Consider the following 15,706-nt stretch of genomic DNA (forward strand, 5'->3'; position numbering starts at 1 on the left):
TTCCTGGGATTTTATCCATATGTGTGTATCTAAGAAAAATATATCTTAAATTGTGGCCCTTAGAAATAGCATTTTGGGGGTTAGAACTTAAGGCCAATTAGGTTTGGCCTGTGTAGTTTGTATTTTAACTCATTTGTTGAGTACTTATTATGTTCTAAGTGTGCTGAGGAAATAGAAATGGATGGGATAACTTTTAAGATTTCAGTTTGGTACAGGAGATAAGCTCATTACAATCAAAAGTGTTACACACTCAAATGAAGTATACATAAGATGCCTAACGTGGTTTCACGGAGAAAGTGGCTTTTATTCCACACTGAGGAAGACTCTCCAGAGGGCAGTAGGAGTTGGGATACACACCTGCATGTATATGCGTGTATCAGATTCTTTCAGGAGAGAATGGTTGTCTGCTTTATGTGAATTATTTATCCTTATTGTCAAAATTCAAATCTAGAGGCATTGTGAGGTTTACGGAGTGTACAATGATCACACGATAGACTGGTTTTAGTGAAAGCATATTTATTTTCCTCCCAGTTCACATTTATGCTTTGGATACTTTTTATATTTTTTGGTTTCATAGTAGTTTCTTATGTTCATTGAAAAAAATAAAAAGCATCTATGAAGCTTATTCCTAGGTTAGAATTTGTGTTCGGCCAAAGAAAACCTTTGCACCTGCCACTGAAATGCATCCACTTCTGGGGCGGAATGCACCAGCTGTTCCCCAGCCTCCGACGGCACGCCAGGCAGTTCAGAACTGAGAACGAGGCATTATATCCCAGGCAGATAAAACTGGTGGGGAAATTTCAAGTCGACAGAATGCAATTACCCAAATTGAAATTAGGCCAGGGGCATATCAGGAGGCCCTGCCCATCTGTTGGGGAAAAGGATCACCAGATATTTAACAAGGGCAAGTGGTCAGGATCTTTATTCTAGGAGTCATTTCAAAGGCAGGCACTTAAAAAACACTAAAGGAAAACCATACCCGGTATAAAAATCATATCCTTTCCGTGGAAAAGAAATAACATTAAAGCCTTGGGAAGATCAGTGCTTTCTTGTTCTTGGAGGAAAGACATGTTTATGGATAGGGAGCTTAAATATTTCTACATCAGCTCCTCTTAGGAAGAACATGCTATAGTGGACAATTGGTTATCCTAGAACTGGCAAAAAGAGATTTCCCAATCCGAACGTATTGAATCCAATATATTTATCCCTGGTCATTATAGATAGATACTTTCATTACGAACTTGTGGGAAAATGCTGTGCGTTTTTTTCTAGGGGCCTTGACACAAGTGTTTCTTTACCAAGAAACTAAACTAATTTTTCAAGTTTACAGCAAAAATAAATAAGCTGAGTTTGGACAGCAGCCTTTAACAACTATGGTGTGATGATTACACATGAAATGCACAGGGCCATTTTAGCACAGTGGTCCCCTGCCTGTGTCCCGTCTCTGGTAACACGTGTGCCTCCTTCCCAGGAGCGAATAGAAGAAACCGTCTTAGTCTCTGGGCCAATATGAACCCACACATTGACATAAGTTCCCCACAGCCCTAGTGAGAGAGAGAGAGAGAGAGAGAGAGAGAGAAAGAAAGAGTAAGCATCTCATACTGGGCCATGCTTTGATGGGGGTCGATCTCACTGAGAATAGACTCTGCTCCTCTCAATAATTTGCACTCTTTTATGGATGGAAAACAGTGTATGCAGCCTAAGGGAGGAATAACAAGAGGCATCTCTAGGCCAGAGGTCTGCTTTTTTAACTGCTGCTATTCGGAGATGTGCTGACTTCTCTGGGTTCCCTCATGCCACCCCCCTGCCCCAAAGCAGGGTACCAGGGAGTCTTCTCTGTGCCCTCCCTCCAAGGAGCCATTTGAAGTCACACTGCCAACCCTGAAAAGCTCTTACTTCCCTTTCTGCTAGATGTAGAGTAGAAGGAAAGGACATGAACTGGTCAGGGGTCTTATTCAGTATTAAAAAAAAGTTATCTTTGTTGAGGTTGTTTACTTTTAACTCTCATTGCTTGCCAAGGCGGCATACTAGGGAACTTGACAAAATGGCCATGGCTGGAGGGGGTGACACAAGGTTAACTGTCATATTTAATGCAGCTGAAAAAAAAGAGCTACAGGCAGGCCACCTACACACTGAGTTACTTACAGCATCTCTCCTCCACACCCCCTTTCCCACACATATAATGTCACCATTTACCTGTCACCGTGGCAGTTAAGATAGGAGATCAGGAGTCCTAAAGTCCCAGGGGCTTCATGCTAGCTTCTCCACCTTGCAGTGCCAAACTGTCCCAGAAAGTCCCCTGAGATGAGCTCAGTCTGACCAATGATCCATCCTAACCAGAAATGAACACTATTCTTATCTCTGAAGAGGTGTATGAGCGTTTGATTATACTCGTTAAATTGTCACCTGGGCTATACCATTTTTTTTTTTTTATTAATCAGCCAGATTTTCTAACTTTTTCTTTCTTTCTTTCTTAATCATTTATAAGTAACAAAGTTTATCTCACAGAAGAAAACAGAAAATGTATTAGTTAATATTGATCCCAAGTCTGCTAATGTTAGAAAACTTGACATTATTATTTAGAGGTTTAGTGTTAATTACCTCTTAGTTTTACTAGTCCTACGTAGCAAGCTACCTTCTGCCCATTTTATGTAAAAGCTGATTTTCTGAAAAGATGAAAGTTGGCAGAGCAGGGAATAAAATAGTTGCTAAGTTTTATTTCCTACTAAATAATTCTCCTCAAAGTGAGTAAACTTTTAGTAGTTAAAATGCTAAAATTGAAGATTCTCCACTGCGAGAGCAAATCTCCAAGTGACAATTATTTGTCTATGTTCTTAGCATTTACGAGTCTCAGTAAACAGTCAGTACATTTATGTTCCCCCCATTACCTTCGGTGATAACCTTTCTTGAAGAAAAACGAATAATTATGTTTCTTGACTGCATAATGATCATAAACGTTCAGCCTACCAGAAGCCCCTGGGAAGGATGGATGGTGCATCTAGACTTCTAGAGATTAAACTGTTTTTGATGCCCTGGCAAAAGTGGCAGGCTGTGATTTAGTGCCGCTCATGGAGATGTCATCTCTGGAAGGCAAATTATAATTTGTGGGACTATTTTTGGAATTAGGACCTCCCAGCACATAGCTGCTGGGAAAGGCTGGAGTCGCATAAAGCCCCTGGCTGAAGAATGTCAACCTGTGTTCTGGAGCGAGCCTCGCCATCCACTCGAGGGTCAGCCACTGTAGACAGGAAGATGCAGTCTCATCAACAAGTGTGTCCTGGCATTGTGGAGTATCAGAGTCAGAAATGGACCTTAAATGACCTAATTACAACCTGCATTTTGCATGCAATATAATCGAGGCTCTGCCTGTAGAATTGATCTCTCCAGGGTCTGTTACTCATAGCCAAGAAGCCCCCCATGTCTTGGCTTCAGATTTGGTACTAATAAATATCTTCCCTGGAATCAGGAAGGTGGGACAGGTTAGAGGGTAAGGAATGAAAACAGAAAAGAGAGTGAGTTAAGAAAACAGGAAAAGTGATTTTTAAGGGCATTAAATTTTTCCTTTGTAGTTCACGCAGGTTTCATTATTCTTTGCATTACAGTTAGAAAACACATCAGTGCAACTTTTTCACCACTAGGAGGGTGCAAATGTAAATGAAAGGCAAGAAGACAATTGTATATTTTCTAGATCAGCACTTCAAACTATCTGTCACGAAAGACTAGCTTTTGTTCTTTAATGAAGCCTAGCTGATAACTATGAAATACACTAGAAATTACTAGAAAAGTGAAATTCAAAAAGCAGGCTTTCAAAATACAAGTCTGACTTTTATTATTTAGAGATAAGAGACACAAAAGTCTTCTGACAAATTATTATAAAGTTCCTAGACACTTAATCAAGACCCCGGTACTAGCTGGTCATGGCCACATGAGAGTCTGCTGACCAGCACTTGTCTGTGGACCACACTTTGAGTACCCCTGTCCTCCATCTCTTTTCCTCTTGTGCTGTGTACATTTGCCTAGTTCTCTAAATTGGACCTTTCCGATACCAGGGACGGGGATCAAGGCATCTGTCTTTCTTGACAGGCATTTTATTGTGATAAATAACAGTTTTAGAAAAAATTTAAATTTTTCCTCATGCTCAAACAAATAAAAAAAAATCAGAAACAAGTTTACAATTACAACAAAACAGAGCTCCTGGAACACTGTATGAATTCGTATTGGGACCGTGACTTTGGTTGACGTCTCTTAAGGAAGACTTAATTTGAGGATATTTTTGGTTTACTTGGTTTGAGTGTAAAGAGGATTGAAAATATTAATTATTGCTAGTTGTCATTAAATTTGAAGTCTACCAATTCTTGTGTCTTCTGAAAGGCCTGTAAACTGTCTCAGTGCATTAATTAGGAGTAGGTTTGCTAGAGTTAGGAAATAATACAGATCATCCAGCTAAATTTGAATCTCATACAACCAGTAAATACTTATAAGTATGGCACAAATATTACATGGGCCATACCATATGCAATATTTGGGACATACTTATTAGCAACTTATTCATCATTTGTCTGCAACTCAGATTTAACTAGATGTCTGTATTTTATCTCATAAGTATAATTAGTAGCAGCTTTCAGCCTGGACTTCTGCAAGTCTGAATTTTTCTAGAGAGAAGAATCAGCTCAGCCAATCACATACGGTCATATCGACCTGACTTGCTTAGCAATTGGCAGCTGGAAGCCGGATGGTCAATACAAAATTATAATATCCTTTTTAGAAAAATGTATTTTCCATGTGACAAAGCAGCTATTCATCTTTTCCTACTTTGAGACATTTAGTGTTTTCCGAAGCTCTGGTTTGCTTATGGCACAAGTCATGGCAGAAGGTATGCTGGTAAGAAGAGCCGTTAGAATTTGCCACCTATTTTAGGACAAAATTGGCTCAATGGACTGCAAATAGTTGAATTCTTTACATGGAAATATACAGGGAGACATAGTGATAGACCAAAAAAAAAAAAAAAAAGATGGGAAAAATAAAGGGAGACAAAGTGATAGACCAAAAAAAAAAAAAAAAGATCCCTATTCCTACAACATATTGTAAATAAGCTGACAGAGAGGCATCTATGTGTGTGTGTGTGTGTGTGTGTGTGTGTGTGTGTGTGTGTGTGTATTACATTTAATTTAATGGGAGACTTACAAGTACAAAAAGTACAAAGGCAGAATTAGGTGATGTTAAAAAAGTGAAAATCTTGGATACTTATGCAGGTTTATTTTAGTCCTTTCAAAGATATGTCATTGGTAGCTGTTATTCTTTTACTAAATGAGATTATTTGATTTTTGGTCTTAAATGAGAGTTTTGACATTTTTTGATGCAGAATTGATGATCCTAGACTTTAAAGAAAGACTTAAACTTTTCTTAAATTGATATCTAATCCAGATAATAAGGAAATGGCTACCTAAATTACACATGTGATTTATTGTGACCTCTGGTTATTTTAAAATTTTCCATCATCTAAGAGTAAAATCCATCCTTAGGAATGTACTAATTTAAAATTTATTTTAAAATAATGTTTATTTTAAATAATAAAATATATGCTCAATTTAAGACAAATTGGAAAAAAGAAGTAAAATTATCAAAACTCACGGCAGAGAACAAATTCCACTGTTGTTACTTTGATATAGTTCTATTTTCTTGGACAAGAAAATATGTTTGTATTTCATTGTTGAAGCATATGCAATGTTGTATTCTGATTTTTTCCACCAGCTATTCAACTTAAGTATTTCCCATATTGTTAAAATATTGTCTAAACATCATTTCAATGTTTGAATTATATTCTATATTGTGTTTATTTAACCAGATAGAACTAAATAGAGGTTCCTACAATTTCTTATTCTTATGCTTCTGATAATGATATGATTTAGATTTCTAGAACTAAAATTATTGGGTGACAAAAATGAAGATTTTTACGGACATACATTTTGTTAAGCTGTATTAAAAATCATTATAGACATTTATTAGGAAGGTATAAGAGTACCCATTTCACTGATCTTTATTGTTGCTATATTTCCTTTTATTTTATTAGCCTGTTGTATTAGTCAGGGTTCTCTAGAGAAACACAACCAGTAAGATGTGTGTGTGTGTGTGTGTGTGTGTGTACATATTTACTTTAAGGAATTGGCTCATATGATTGTGAGGCTAACAAATCCAAAAAAAGAAAAAAATGCAGGTTAACTGGCAGGCTGAGACTTGGAGAAGAGTTGATGTTGAGTCTTGAGTCCAAAGGCAGTCTGGAGATAGGATTTCTTCCTTCTTGAAGGATCTCAGCTTTTATTCTTAAAGCCTTCAACTGATTGGATGTGGCCCACCCACATTATGGAGAATAATCTACTTTATTCAAAGTCTACTGATTTAAAGGTCATTTACAGATTAAAAAAAATACCTCACAGCAACATCTAGACTAGTGTTCGACCAAATAAATGGACACCATTGCCTAGCTAAATTGACACATGCAATTCACCATCATGCCTGGTATCCAAATAGAGTTTATGCTATTTGATAGAAGGCCATGTTCTTTTTTTCCAGTTGTCTATCTCTTCAACATCATCTGTTTTTTTGAAGACACAGTGACTTATTTAAGACTTTAATGTATGTAGACCGTGAGTTTTCTGTTTTAAACACAAAGATGATCTCACCCAATTTGGAAATAAAGCATTTGCAATCTCCATCAAATGATGCTGAGCTGATGAGCAATTATTTATCAATCTAAATAAGCATTGACTAATAAACAAAAATTCAAAAAATGATGCTGAGCAGAAAGCCTAGGATTGGGCTCTATACAGACATGACTCAGAAATAGTCCTTTACCATGTGTTATAACTGGGTGAACTTGGATAGGTTAGTTAAACCCCCTTCCTCTCAATTTTCTCAACAGTAAAGACTGAAAAATCATACTGACTTTCCAGGTGCTTGTGAATTTTAACCGAGGAAACATAAACTTCTCATACAGTGTCTGGTATGTAGTAGGCCATCTATATTTTAGTTCATTTCCTAATTTACCTTCTTTCTCAACTAGTCAACCTCATACCCCAGTGCTTACACCCAATAGTCAGTGTGGATACTGTAGCAGTTATCCCCTGAGAAAGCAGATTTTACTTTTTCAGTATATGTCTCATTTCACCTTCTATTATTTCATAAAGTATCAGACATTAACCATTGATAGATAAATAAAATGACTTTAGGTGACCATTTTATTCATTTACCTAAGAAACATATATTATGTACATATTATATCCCAATAACTGTTCTAAGTGCTGGGGATATAACAGTGAACATAATAGATATATTCTTTGCTCTTGCAAAACTTAGATAGTGGTGGGGGGAGATAATCAAACAAGGAAACTACAAGTGATGTCGTATTAGTCAGGGTAGGTTAGATGATGCTGGGGTAGGTCACCAAATCTCAATAGCATAATTCAATAAAAGTTTACTTTTCACTTGTGACAAGTCAGTGGCTGGTCCAGGTGACTATTCAAGGCAGTTGTTCTCAACCTTCCAAGATGCTTCCTCCACAGCACATCCTTCCATCAGAGAAGAGTGGGTTATAGAATTAAACAGCAACAATTTAAAGCTTTTACTCTTGTCAATTCTGCTTCATATTTTATTGGCTATAGTAAGTCACATGGTCATGCCTACTTTCAATGAAGTGGAGAAGTGTAGGTCTTGGTAATCCTAGTGGTAAAGGAAAGCCAGACGTGCCTACTAAAGTATTAGTGTCTTGAAAAATGTATATAGAGTGAGAGGATAGTGTGTATTTTTTAAAAATATAATAGGAACCAAATAAACATGAGCTTCCATGTATATTATTGCTTAGAATTATAAGTAAGTATCCATTTCAAAAAAATGAGAACTTAAAGAAAATTATTTCATAATTTTGCTAAAAATTGATACTCAGATCCAAGACAACATTATGGTCATTTATGAATGGTTGATGTTTGATAGATACTGAGTTGGTAAGTCTACTTGAAGCAATGTTAGGAATATTTATGTTGGTATCCTCGATTATTTGGGCACATAGTAGGTACTCAATAAAACTTTGTTAATTTCATTGCTTTAAATTATTTTTGCTTCTATACTAGATAAATGCTTTTGAACTACAGTCCTTTATAATTTTATCCTGAGGCTTGAAATTTTCTTCCAAGGCCAATTTTGATTGTTCTTATCTATATTAATATTTTTACATTCTATTATAATTTAAATTTGCTTGAATCATTAGTAATCTCTTTCTTCTAATTTGTCTCAGGTATTTTCTTAAACTGTTGGTCAGTATTCAGTAGGAGAAAGACAATTATAACATTATTTTAATATTGGAATTTGCAGTCAACCATCTTGTCTTTTTTTTTTTTTTAAACAACTTTTATGTTTAATGCTCCTTTGGCAATTGCTGTGTTTGAAAGGGATTTCACTAATTTGAATAAAGAAGGCAGAAAATGCCAACTTAAAAAAATATTCAAGGTCATGAATACCTTTCTTGAAGTTAGAATAGTATACTTTCTTTTAAAAAGATAGTATAATTATATATTTTTTCTTATGTCTCTACTGTTCTTTTCCTTTGCTTTTGGCTAAGACTTTGTAATTGAAAACAATAACTCACTCAAAGAGAGGGCCCAGTTTTTCTTTGAGTGGACAGGTCAAGGGTGAATGAGTAGAGAGTTTCCATTGCTTTCCAATTGACTCTCATTTTAGCACCATCGCTTCTCCCGCTCTGGATGGTGCGTCTGAGGCATTGCCTCAATCCTATTAGCCAAGAACTTGTCTTTAATGAGTGCTTGGCAAAACACATGATTCTATGAGTCCATTCCCTTTGATGCAGTTTGCTGCTCTTGAATTTGCACAAAGTGTTTTAGTTAGTTGGCAAATGAGACACAGCTGCCTTCTGATTTAGAGAGTGACTTAAACTAGTTACCTCCTACCTTAACTTGATCACTTAAACGGAAAGCACTACGACTCCAACAGAGCAGACATGAAATAAAAACTATTTTTAACATGAGTATCTTCCCTCCAAAATTGCATGAATTCTGGTATTTGAGGGAACAAAATTAAAAATAAATAAAACATGGATTTTACTATTGTCATAAGTGGTAAATCACCTTTGCATTATTTAAGAAAAGCTTTAAATGTTCAATGAATGGTCATAGGCTGATAACAATTGATGCATAGAACATAATAATTTAATAAAATAGAATAGCATTTTGGAAAGTGGCAATTTGTGTAGAAATTGCTGAAAACATCAACACGTGCTGGGAACTTTACATATTAGCAGACTATAGCTCTGATTGAGGAGTTATTTATTTTGCCTTTCATTTGTAAATGAGAGTATTCCTTCCCTTTCAAGGAATATCTAGACCACTTATTAATAAAAGAATGTGAATGTCTTTTGTCTACAGTGGCAAAATTAGCAGAAGCATTCTAGGATCCTGATCATATAGGTCTTAGAAATTGAAGGAACCTCAATAGGTCATTTAGGAGGACAGCTTTCTCTAGTCAAAGGTGACAAGATCTAGAATCAGAATATTTGGTTGGAGTCCTGGCTGTAGACCATCAACTGTCACTATTGTAGCTGTCCATAACAAGTTCTCTCCAAGACAGTTATGGTCTGGCCCCAGAGTACTTCCCCAGCATCATTTTTATAGACTCTACTTCTCACTTGCTCAGTTCCAGCCCCTGCATCATTTCTCACACATTCCAAAGACATATCATGGCTGCCAAGCTTTCTATACTTGTTTCCTCGGCTGGGGATGCTCTTTTCCCAGATGCAGGCTGATTCTTTTTGAGCAGATCCAATAAGTTGCATGGTGTTACAAATGTTTCACCTGGTGAATTCTCATAGTAACTGTATGAAGCGAGTAGTGACATTGGATGGATGAGGAAATTGAGGCAGAGTGATGCAGGAGAGAAAGGACTGGCACCAACATAGTCCAGGTGGGCGCCAAGTCTTTCTCACAGTATTCCACACCCAGGATACAATCTACTCCCTTCCTTCCGCTCCTCCTTGGAGAACATTTCCTGACTGTCCAATTGGAGGTGGAATCTCTGTGACTGTTTTTCTTTATTCAGCTTTATTTATCTTGCTTATTACTTTGTTCATCTCTCTCTCTAGAATATACACTCTATAAGGAAAAGACCATGTTATGGTCTGTGTATCACAGTATCTCCTGCACCCAGAAATATGCTAAAATATACTAGAAGAGGGATATGAGTTAGGTTAGCATTATCATGTTTAAGATGTCTTATTCATCATTTACAGAGCGTCCATTTGTTCCGGATGCCACACCAGTTTTTGAAATGTGAAGGTGGACGAGAGAGGTGGGAACTCCTGCTTTCCTGTTTTTCTTGATGCTTTTAGAGCATCATAGAAGAAACCTGGCATGAACAGGCAGTTACATAGGATAAGTATAATATCAGGGCAAATATAAGGTGCAGTGGGGAAGCAAGGGTACAGGAAAAGCTACTCTGTGGGAGTGATATCCAGGCTGGGACCTAAAAATGGGCTGAAGAGTAAGGGACATAGAGGTGGGTTTGGGGGAACACTATGGGCAGAGGGAAGGACAGAAAGCCCTAAGAGAGCACTTTCTAATCCTAAAAGCACTTCAGTGAGACTCAGGCGTAGAATGTAAGGAGAAAGAATGTGGGTTTCCAAGTGCCTTGAAAGTTGTTCCAAGAGTCAGGACTTCATTGTCTGAGCAATGAGATGTCACTGAAGTATTTTTAAATCATTGAGAATTTTATTTAGTATCTGACTCAGTTGACCACCTTCAGCCAGGTAAGTTGGCACTGTTTCCATTTTCTAGATGGTTCAAGTGAGGCCCAGAATAACACTTTTAAACATCAGCGTAGTTGATTTCATTTTCTCAATTATAGCGCAGTCAGGGCTCCTCACACCTATTCTCCTACCGTCTCTCTTTCCTTCTGATTGTTGTTCTTGTCAAAAGCCAAACGTAAAATGATTCACTCACCATTCTTATCTTTACACATGCACTCACACAGCTTTCAGAAACCAGACCCCTGAGCGGAAGCCAACTGCCTCAGGGGTGGTGGGGCTCGTAAGTGGATGGACACCATGTTGTGCATTGGACACGAATTCTCTGTTTTTCTTGACTAGGAAGCTGGATTTGTACCAGGAACCTTCCATCTGAACAAGAGATTCTGGGCCGAGGAGACAGAGCCGACTTGACAAAGTAGAAAGAAGCTCAGTATTGGCCTGCCCGCGCTTTGGGCATGCGTGAGCACTCACAGCAAAACACAGCTGGCACATCTAATTTTAGTCTCGCCCGCCTTAAAAAGGGACCCTTTAAGGAAATATATTTTCTTGGAAACAATTTGTATTATAATGTAGCAGCTGATAGACATGTCAGAATATTACTTATTCTTGGTAAGGAAAAACTCTGCCAAGTAATTATGATTTTTGTTCCTTTTGTGTGTGTGATGATATCAGTAAAGCGATTATAGCATCCATGAATCAAAATAATCATAAAGAGATAGACAATGAGAGAACCAGTGATTTTATTTATAAAGAAGTTCATAAACTCTAGGGAACATCTTTTTTGATTTTTACAAAATGGATGTAATGATAAGAATAATTATTTCTGCAGCGACCAGTCGGTCATTGTGATCTGCGATGCACGGCTGGTTAATAGTAGTCCTGGTGTAGACTAAAATTTCTTCAATAGTTAGCGTCCTCCATGTCCTCCAAGAGGTAAAAGGTTAGTTTCTAAACCAGATCTTGGATTCATCTGGCTTTAGTGTGTTAACAGGTTTGGGAAGCGTCTGGGACACACTTTTTGTATTTCTCCAACAAGGTTAGTCCCTCTGCCTTTATTTTATTTTTTCCCTTTTACTTCCTGCCTCTCTTCATCCTCTCTTCCCTCCCATGGTCTTCAGTGTTTCGTTTAGCCATGTGGCTTACCTTTAAACTTGGCACGAAAAGAAAAGAAAGCAGCTCTTCTGTGGAGTAGATGGAAGGGAGGATAAGAAATAATCCACCTCCCGCATCTGAGTTCCCTGGGTTCAGTTCCAGCGGCAGCAGCTTTGCTGTAAAAATCGCTTTGCTATTCGAGATAGCCAGCAGAGGGAATCGGAACTTTGCTTGCAGCAGGGGTTGAAGCAGCCTTTTTTTTTTTTTTTCTTGGAGGAAATACTGCAGCCTTCTGGACTGCGTACGCTGCTCCCTGGAGAGGCTCTCTCGGTTCCACCCACCGGCTGGAAGGAGGGGAAGTGAATGAAAGGACAGGACAAACCCTGAACACCATGTCACTCTGGGAGGGAGACAGCAGCAACTAAGCTGTGCAAGGTTTTTTTTTTTTCCTTTTTCTTTTTCTTTTCCCCTTTCTTTTTCTTTCACTTTTTTTTTGTTTTCCTTTTCCTTTTTCTTATTCCTTTCTCTTTCTTTCTTTTTATTTTCCTTTTCTTTAAGGTAAGGAAAGAGACAAACAGGAGACAGGAAGCTGATCTGCAAGGATTCGGAGTTATGCTAAAAGGACTTTGATTTTTTTTTTTTTTTCCACTTTACAAACGCTGGCAGTTGACATCACTACAGACAGCCTGGTAGAGAACAAACTGCCTCATCCCAAGTGGACCCCCGGCAGCAGGGGGAAGGCAGATCTGGGGAAGCTGTGTGTGGGTTTTTCCTACCGATCCCCCTCTCCTTTTTTCCGTGTGTTTCTTTTTTTTTTTTTTATTTTCTTGCTGTGTTGGAACTAGCGAGTGGTGGAAGACGGGGAATCTCAAAGGAAGCCTCATCAGTCATCGGGACTGTCAGGAATAGTGGTTTAAGAGGAAGCTCGGCCTGGGGCACTATACCCTGTCATCCAGTTCCCTGCCTCGGAGATAAAGATTCCAGCTACATGGGCAAACGCCTGGATCAGCCACAAATGTACCCCCAGTACACTTACTACTATCCTCATTATCTCCAAACCAAGGTATGGCTCGACCCACAGTCTGGCAATCAGCGTAGTATCCTTTTGCACTTGGGATGGGAAACGGACAGGCATGTGAATTAATATTTAAACCCTATCACCTCTTCCTGCTTCTTTGAAATTAGTAACATACCAATAGAGTTAATGAGGCGGAGGAGAATAGAGGAAGAAAGCAAGCCCGAATTGTGGCTTTCTCTTCACGGAAAGATAATAGTTTCACTCCGGTTCCTTTGTTGTTATTTGGCAGCATAAATGTTCCTGAAATCTGTAAAGTCCTTTGCAGATGGGCAGGGTTGTTAGAAAGGAGACCCTAACGGTGATTATGAGGCACAAGAATCCAATTTCAGGGGCTTTTCAGGGGCTGTTCTTTCTTTGTGGCTCAAAGAGGGTTTTTCCCACTGGATAGGACACACCAGGGTGGGGGCAACTCAAACTTTTAATCGCAGACTAGAGAATGAAAGAAAGGTGTGGAAGGTAGACAGCTAACTAAAGTCTCTTGGAGTTTGTTTGGGTGCATTTTTTTTTTATTTGCCTTACATATTTTATGTTATAATGAGGATGATCAGGATGCTAGAGACTGAATTTTGGATCTTTACAATAGGTGTCTTTTACTTTTTTATAAGCTCCGTTTTTCTGCGTTGGCTGCCGTCAGGAGGCCTGGGTCTTGAAATAGGATGAAATCTAACTGATGGTAATTGGACATGAATCAGTTAAATAGTTTAGGCTTTATGTGTGTGCTCAAATGAGCATTAGGGGGCCAGTGGCAAGCCCACAGTAACTAAGCAGTGGGCAGTGCCAACCATGAACTTTATCCTGCAGTTCAGACATGAAAGACTCAGGTGTGAAATCACTGCTCCAATTTGTCAAATAAATTGGACATGATTTGGGGTGAAAAAAATGTTGGTAGAGTTCCTACCTTGAATGCATGGATTATATTTCTTTACAGATGATATTATTTTGTATTATGTTAGCCAGACCTCGCAGTCTTCTTAATAAATAAATATGCTGAGAGTGAACAAGGCGTGCCTGAGTGATCTGTGCTGTCACCAGGACTCATTGATGTGATTAGGGTTTGGTAATTCATGCTGTAGTTATCTCTCATTTATTTTGTCTCATCAAACAATGCATATTTGTGAACCAGACCAGGCAGCAGACTTTCTATATCATATTAAAGATTGTTGGGGTTTTTTTTCCTGCCTTTTTCCATTGCTCTCTGATTCGCCCTGCCCCTCCAAGGTCGACTCACATTGCTTTTTGCCTTTGTGAGCATTTAGTTTGTGCTGCTGCTGCTTAAATAGACCAGCCCTTCTGCTCCAGTGCCTTGAGCTTTAACTCTTTGGAGATTGGGTAAAGAACGCTGCCTGCCTTCCTCAAGGAAATGGCAAAGCAAGGACAAGTTAAAAAGGGGAAATTTATAGTCATTTCTCATCCCCCAAAGAAACAAAAACAACAAACTAAAAGGTTGCATGAAACATATCGAACATTCCATCCCTTTGACTCATTTGGCTAAATTTTTCCAAATGTTTCAAAATTCACACTTTCTTTTTAGTCATTGTTTTCTACTATGAAGTCTATTCAGAAAAGAAACTTTAGATCACAATGAATGGAATAATTGCTTTTCTGCTTGAGATTTTTTTTAAACCTATTAATAGCAGGAAATAATGTCATGCGCATTATATTAAAGACACAGGATGCTGGATGAGCTATACTGGTGGAAAGTGCGTGCGTGCGTGTGTGTGTGTGTGTGTGTGTGTGTGTGTGTGTGAGAGAGAGAGAGAGAGAGAGAGACTGGGGTAAAGAGGGAAAGTGTAGTGGTGAGGGAAGAGAGCAGAGGCTAAAAAATATAGAGAGAGTTTTGAAAAAAAAGCTGTTTCGGGGTCCTCTGTAGTTTAGTGTTGTGTAGACAGGCGGCATCTGGATCTTGTTACTTTCAAGCTAGTCAAAGCCATCAACTTCTGGAACATTTTTTAAGAAGTTAGATCCATTAGGCGACCTAAGCTGATATTGGGGTAATCAGATCAGGGTGGTAGGGAATATAAGATCAGCTACTTTGGCTATCAGGGGAGTTCATATTAATTATTATGTTGTAAAATTTCTACAGTGCTGTGACGTTGTCGAATATTGTTATGGCGGCTCTGAAATGACAGACATTAATAACATTCCTGGAAGCTGAAGATCTGAAAATAAGCCCTGTTTTGAAACTTGGGCACACAAGGAATGGGAAAAAGGGTCAATGTGCAATCAATCATATTTTAAAAGGTGGAGACCTTCTGACGGTATTAATACTATATAAAAAAAGTACTACCATGTCCCAGTAAAGTATGAAAACCACTGGGTTATTTCAGTATCAGTTTTTGCCTTCTTTTCACTTATATCTCAAAATAAAACATAATAATTTTGAAGGAAATGCCTGCTGTTTATATCTATTAGTAAGTCTAGGTGGAATTCATGAAATCCACTGTGTTCTAGCCTTGACTTGTAGTTATAATCTTATTTTTAAATTGTAGCTATTTAAAATGATGCTGATATATAAAGAATATTTATGGTTGATAAAAATAGAATTCTATGGTTGACAACAAAAATCATACTCCAGTGATATCATACCTTAAATTGTTCTCTAAAATCAGGTGTTTTCTACTAATCCACAAAAGTTATTTGCTGACATTAGTTTTGGGTGGGAGATCTTCATGGGACTTTAAAGAACTGAAATGTTTATTATTGTATTTATTCAGAAAATGCAAACCTGC

At 38.0% G+C, this 15,706-nt stretch overlaps 1 protein-coding gene across 14 annotated transcripts in view; it reads left to right on the forward strand.

Annotated features, from left to right (window-relative positions):
- The first annotated feature begins 12,160 nt into the window (after nucleotides 1-12,160).
- RBMS3 (RNA binding motif single stranded interacting protein 3) overlaps nucleotides 12,161-15,706 on the forward strand; it is a 631,961-nt gene continuing 628,415 nt past the window's right edge. For 11 of the 14 annotated variants that reach the window (XM_025039137.1, XM_015597377.2, XM_025039114.1 and 8 more), the window contains exon 1: nucleotides 12,706-12,962. In XM_025039137.1, coding sequence (XP_024894905.1) covers nucleotides 12,888-12,962 — 75 coding nt within the window. In that variant the 5' untranslated portion in view covers nucleotides 12,706-12,887. Of the gene's footprint in view, nucleotides 12,335-12,457; nucleotides 12,963-15,706 lie in introns of those variants that run through there. The other 3 variants (XM_006905714.3, XM_015597384.2, XM_015597374.2) reach the window with 3 other exon arrangements.

The sequence above is a fragment of the Pteropus alecto genome, unplaced genomic scaffold, assembly GCF_000325575.1.
Source record: "Pteropus alecto unplaced genomic scaffold, ASM32557v1 scaffold10, whole genome shotgun sequence".
NCBI lineage: Eukaryota > Metazoa > Chordata > Mammalia > Chiroptera > Pteropodidae > Pteropus > Pteropus alecto.